At 34.7% G+C, this 5,232-nt stretch overlaps 1 protein-coding gene across 2 annotated transcripts; it reads left to right on the forward strand.

Moving 5' to 3' along the window:
- The first annotated feature begins 532 nt into the window (after positions 1-532).
- On the forward strand, positions 533-3,124 carry LOC137241422 (myosin heavy chain, clone 203). Of its 2 annotated transcripts, none has more exons than XM_067769009.1 (5): positions 533-837; positions 888-1,302; positions 1,361-1,717; positions 1,777-1,910; positions 1,977-3,124. In XM_067769009.1, the coding sequence occupies exons 2-5, from the start codon at positions 922-924 to the stop codon at positions 2,266-2,268; spliced, it is 1,164 nt and encodes a 387-aa protein (XP_067625110.1). In that variant the 5' UTR covers positions 533-837; positions 888-921; the 3' UTR covers positions 2,269-3,124. The 2 variants fall into 2 exon arrangements, with proteins under 2 accessions (XP_067625110.1, XP_067625109.1); XM_067769008.1 differs by having other exon boundaries at positions 533-833.
- Positions 3,125-5,232: the final 2,108 nt, after the last annotated feature.

Below are 5,232 nucleotides of genomic sequence, written 5' to 3' on the forward strand. Positions count from 1 at the left end.
TAATTAAATTTTTTCAACTTAAGTAATAGCATTTTTTGCTTTATAAAAAATTCCCTATTTTGCTGAGTAGACTACGATTCTCGAGTTGAGCCACTGTTTCTAAACAACTCTTGAGATTTTAGAAGTATGCCCAGTTATCAACATGAGCTCTAATGGTACTCAAGCCCAAATGCTTGTTGGGTATATTCGACGCCATCGATAGGTTAACTACAGTTTAATCCTGCCAGATCGGCCGCTTAGGCTCAGCTTAAACTTCAGTTAAAGTAGACTGAAAAGCTGCAGAATAATCTTAAGCGTAGTTTAACTGACTAACTGAGTTGAACTAGTACTGAAAAACCGGGAATTAAATCCATAAAATGTTTAGTGTTGAATAGTTTGTTTAGGAAATGATTGGATTATTGCCCAATTAAAATACTTCTTTGACGGTCACTTTGCTGGAAATGTTGTATATCGAATTTCCTAGCAGGTCATTTAAGTGGAAATTTTGAAAACTTAAAATACTTCAGTTTTAAATTAGAATTGAAAGCGACAATACATTTTTTACTCAATGAAATGCTAAATTCTTTTAAAAAACGAAAAATTTTTATACAAAATTCGATTTTTGGAAACTAATTTAATAGTTTTATATTAGCAACCGAATCTACGTAAATTATTCAAAGTCAGTCACCTCACTTCACGTTGAAAACGTTTTTATCACCGTTGTTGGGCTGGTTATGCTGTTAAAACAAATCAGTGCTGTTTTAAATTTCAAATCCCACTCCGTTTCCTAAATTAGCGCTATTTTTACTGACAGTGCAATTTGTTGTTGAGAGCGACTTGAAAACGAATAAAAAGTACGTAAGTATGTAAATTATATTAGGAACGGAATATATACAAAAGTTTTTCAGATTTTTGATTGCTGCTCAACGTAAGTGGGAAAGAATGTTTACCGGCACTTTGGACTTTAATTCCAATCGTATAGAAGAAACGGAACTGCCAGGCGAAAATTATCAAAGTTCACGATGCACATCTCACAGCACATTTTCCATAACAAAATGTTTTCCAAACGATTTTTCAAGTCTTTCGGGACGCTTGGAATATGTGCCGAGTAACAATCCAATGCTAGTGGAACGAAACAGCCAACCAATTCTAGAGTGTGCAAAAACAACAACAAAACATAACCGTTACTATCCCTATGCAGCGGATGCAGAAGTTCGCTTAGCCAGTATGAGAATCTTTGCGTTAATTATGTTGAATGCATGGCGTCGCCGTCGTGAGGATGTTAAACGTTTGTTATTGAAAGTAGAGGACCTGAAAAAAGGGGTAAGAACTGAGTTTATGTATTTGGATGGTCAATGCATTGATCGTTTGCTGTTTTTAGTCGCAAAAAGCCAAAAATCAGATTCATGTCTACAACACTTTGTTTCGTGTCGAGCAAAAACGAAACGACGAGCTCGCTTGTCAACTCAAAAGCTCGTTGGAAAACGTCATTCAAGCCAAGTCTTCATGTGAGAGTCTAACGACCAGCGTAATGAGTTTGAAAGCGGAACGTGCACTTCTCGAGCAAGATTTGGCAAATAAACACAAAGAGATGGAAGCACTTGCGGACATTCTAAGCCAAACAAAAAATGACCTTTTCCTATCGATGGTGCAGCAACGAAACTTGCGTTCCGCACTTTCTAAGGAACAACGCTCAGTTCAGGTTCTGGAAAATCAAAAGAGTAAATTAATAAATGAGGTAATGGAGTTTTTGAGAATTTTTGAAATTTACGTAAGTTATTGTCCTCTCTTCATCAGCTCTATCAGTTAACGAATGAGAGCCGTGAAATTGAAGATAAATACCGCACGGAATTGGTAAGAAAGGAAGTGGATTTGGAACGTAGCATAAAAAGGGTTAAACTGCTAGAAGACGAATTAAATGAGTTGAACGAGTGAGTGCTTTTAAATATTGTGAATGTGATCCGTCTTAAATAACTAAATAATAATATTTTTTGTAGTAAATCGAATCGTTTAGATGAATATACCGTTAATGATACGCGTCTCCGCAACGAAATAAAAAATTTGCAAACGATGGTTGTCGAACTCCAACAGACACTCGACACTACTTTTGGTAGGCGCCTATCCCATTGTTGGCAGAAAATATGCCGCTACCAACAAAAAGGTTTCTTTGTAGTACAGATGTTTTTGTATTGTTTGTTACCTGCTATACCAATTCCTGCGTACTTCCCTAAATTCAAAGGCAAACATAATTTAATGATCGGTCCCGCAGGTTTTTATAATACATCGTGAAAGCAAAGCAAAAGCCCAAAGTCTCACTGAAAGTAGTCCAGAACAAACAAAAAACACATGAAAACCAAAAAAATTACAAATCATCGTCAAGATTTTAACAAACCAAAATGTCTTGCATTCCGTCCGGAATAACCCCTTTTGCGGTTGTAAAAGTACAAAAAAATTCAAAAAATAAATGTTGCATTGAAGATTTTGAAAAACAAAAAAAGCATCGCGAACTGTGAAATTAAGACCAGAGGGCTAACTCACGTTCTAGCAAATGATAAAATGAAAAAAAAAATTCATACAAAAATTTGTTCAATTGTATGAAAATTCGTTTTTCTTTTATCACTTCACAGAACGTGAATTATGCAACTCGATGCGAAAGAAAATGTATATTTGACAGCTTTCGAGTCGCATTTCCGTTCGAAGCGTGTTACAGAATATAGCCTCTGTAGTGAAAACTAAGTTTGTACAATACATGAAAGGTGGGGTAAATATTTGGAACTTTGAATTAAAGAATTGATCTTCAAATAGACCGTCCTTAGAAAGAGTGGAAGTTGATAAACCAAATATTTTTAAATGCACAAAACTTCTCAAATATTAAAAAAATCCACTCATAAACTTTATGCTTCTCAACAAATAATATACAAAAGTGCACGAAAGTGGATTTGCTAAAATTTTATTAGTAACAATTTAAAGGCAAAACAGTTATTCACTACCCCGGAAAACCAAAACTGTTTGCCTTTGGAAAATATTCCAAAGATCGGCATATAATTATTTTTTACGACTTTGAAAATATAGTTTTGATATTATAATTATAATTATAAAATTAATTTGATATTAGTGTTATAAATTTAATTCGTGCTGTAGCTGAATTTGGTATAATAAGTCATCAAAATCGAATTTATATCAGTGGTACATTGAAATACTAAATTTATTTATTTATCCTAAAACATTTTTTTTATTTAAAATGTATTGAACAAAAGAAAAATATATTTGTACATTTACATTTTACCTAATCTAATAATGAACGCTTAATTCTGTGATGTGATGTAAGCATTATAGAAATTCATTGCTGCAAGACAGTGATGCCATAAAAAATAAAATAAATGCAAGGCGCGATAACCTCCGAATGTTTAACGCCGACTCCGAACGGCATCTGCAAGGCAGATGAGTTTTCATTGAGAAGCTATTCAAAGCAGAAATATACTCGAAGTGCTTGCCAAGTCACTGCCGAGGGGCGACCCCGCTTAGAAACACTTTTTTCTAATTGAAAAAACTTGTTTCTAAATTTTTATGTTGCTTTGTCCGGAACCTGAACCCACGATCTACGGTGTGGTAGGCGGAGTACGCTGCCACCACACCACGGCAGCCGTGGTGATGACAGATAGTATCCATGAAAAAAAACTCCCTCAGTTTGACACATCTTAAATCCTCCCGTAATAATCCCAATCGAATTCGAATAGGTTAACGTGAGAGCGAATACATTTTTTCAAATCTTCGCAAGGTTGCCGATTATTTTTAGTTAATAGTCAATTAAAAACTTTGCTACAAAAAACGCCTTTTATATACTAAAAACTTTTCAGTTTTCCCTTCTACTAAAATATTTAATGGAATATACGGCAAAAAGGATAATTTCCTACAGCCTGACATCATTGCTACAGGATGTGCGAACGCAAGAGGTTTATCATTTGTTGCCTGCGAGGCGGAAACTACGGATCTCTAAAATCTAGAGAAAAATCAATTGCCATTTTTTATTGATATGGCCTATTTTTGAGTTTCCCTTTCCAAACGGCAATACCAGGATCAAAAATATGGGTTGGTATTCAAGTCTCCAAATTCTAAATCATCAAAAAAAAATCCTCAAACTAAGTCCTCAGAACCAAAATCCAATATAAATGAATATATTGAAATCTAAACTTTAACCACTATGCCACACTGCATTATATTTGTGACGTTGAGAGGGTGAGGCTCAAAAAATCGTTTACAGTGAAATTCCTTATAACCGGACACGCACCGTCGCAGTGTTTGGGAGATGTCCGCTTATAAGGGATGAAGTCACAAAATATATTTCCATACTTTAGTATTACATATAAATACATATACATATATCGATTAAGTACATTGTACAAGTCTTTACATTTCAATACTAGTTTGATTGAAAAAATTGGGTAATGCTTGATTGATTGAACAGTGATTGCTTTAATTTAAAATGTTCATTTTCAAAGTGACTCGATATTTTTAATGTACTGAAAAGCTACATAGTAATTTTTTGCAAATTGTTTCAAGCGCGCAACAAGTTTTAAAGCTTCATCATTCATCTTCTGAATCACTTATGTCCCTAGTATCATCTTGTTGGTCAAATTGAATTTCTATATTGTTGTCCTCAGTGAAAACATTTTGATCCATTTGGAGAAAACCTTCCAAATCATTTGCCAAATCTAGTCCTTCCTGAAGCCTAGCATAGATTGCCAGTGGAATGTCATCTTCGGGATCAAAACCTGGAAGATCTTCATAAGTTTCCAAGAATCCTGCTTTAGGGAAGCCATTTCGGAAGGTCGTGGCTTCCACTTTATCCCAAGATGCTTTGATGAAATACACAGCTTCTAGTACACTAATCGATTTTGAGAGGTCTGAGGCTGAACTTGTATTATCAATTTTATATAGCAAGTGTTTTAAAAGTAAGCTTCTATACAAAGTTTTAAAATTTTGGATTATACCCTGATCAAGGGGTTGGCTAACTGCCGTTTTATTTGGCGGCAAGAAAATAATTTTTATGCTGGTTAAGTTTAATTCCTTTGGATGAGAAGCCGCGTTATCTAAACACAAGATAATTTTTCGATTCTGGGCTTTCATTCTTCGATTGAACTGCTGCAGCCATTCACTCATTATTTCTCGAGTCATCCATGCTTTTTTATTAGACTTCCAATCCACTGGCAGTTTTGCTATTGGAACATGCTTAAAAGATCGAGGACGGGCTGC

Source organism: Eurosta solidaginis, chromosome 2 (genome assembly GCF_040869045.1).
Source record: "Eurosta solidaginis isolate ZX-2024a chromosome 2, ASM4086904v1, whole genome shotgun sequence".
NCBI lineage: Eukaryota > Metazoa > Arthropoda > Insecta > Diptera > Tephritidae > Eurosta > Eurosta solidaginis.

Excerpts from the sequence above, each read along its gene's own strand:
- LOC137241422 (XM_067769009.1), top strand. The coding sequence starts at position 922 with ATGTTTACCGGCACTTTGGACTTTAATTCCAATCGTATAGAAGAAACG. Across the intron at positions 1,303-1,360 it reads TAGAGGACCTGAAAAAAGGG|TCGCAAAAAGCCAAAAATCA; the intron begins GTAAGAACTGAG and ends TGCTGTTTTTAG. Across the intron at positions 1,718-1,776 it reads AGAGTAAATTAATAAATGAG|CTCTATCAGTTAACGAATGA; the intron begins GTAATGGAGTTT and ends TCTCTTCATCAG.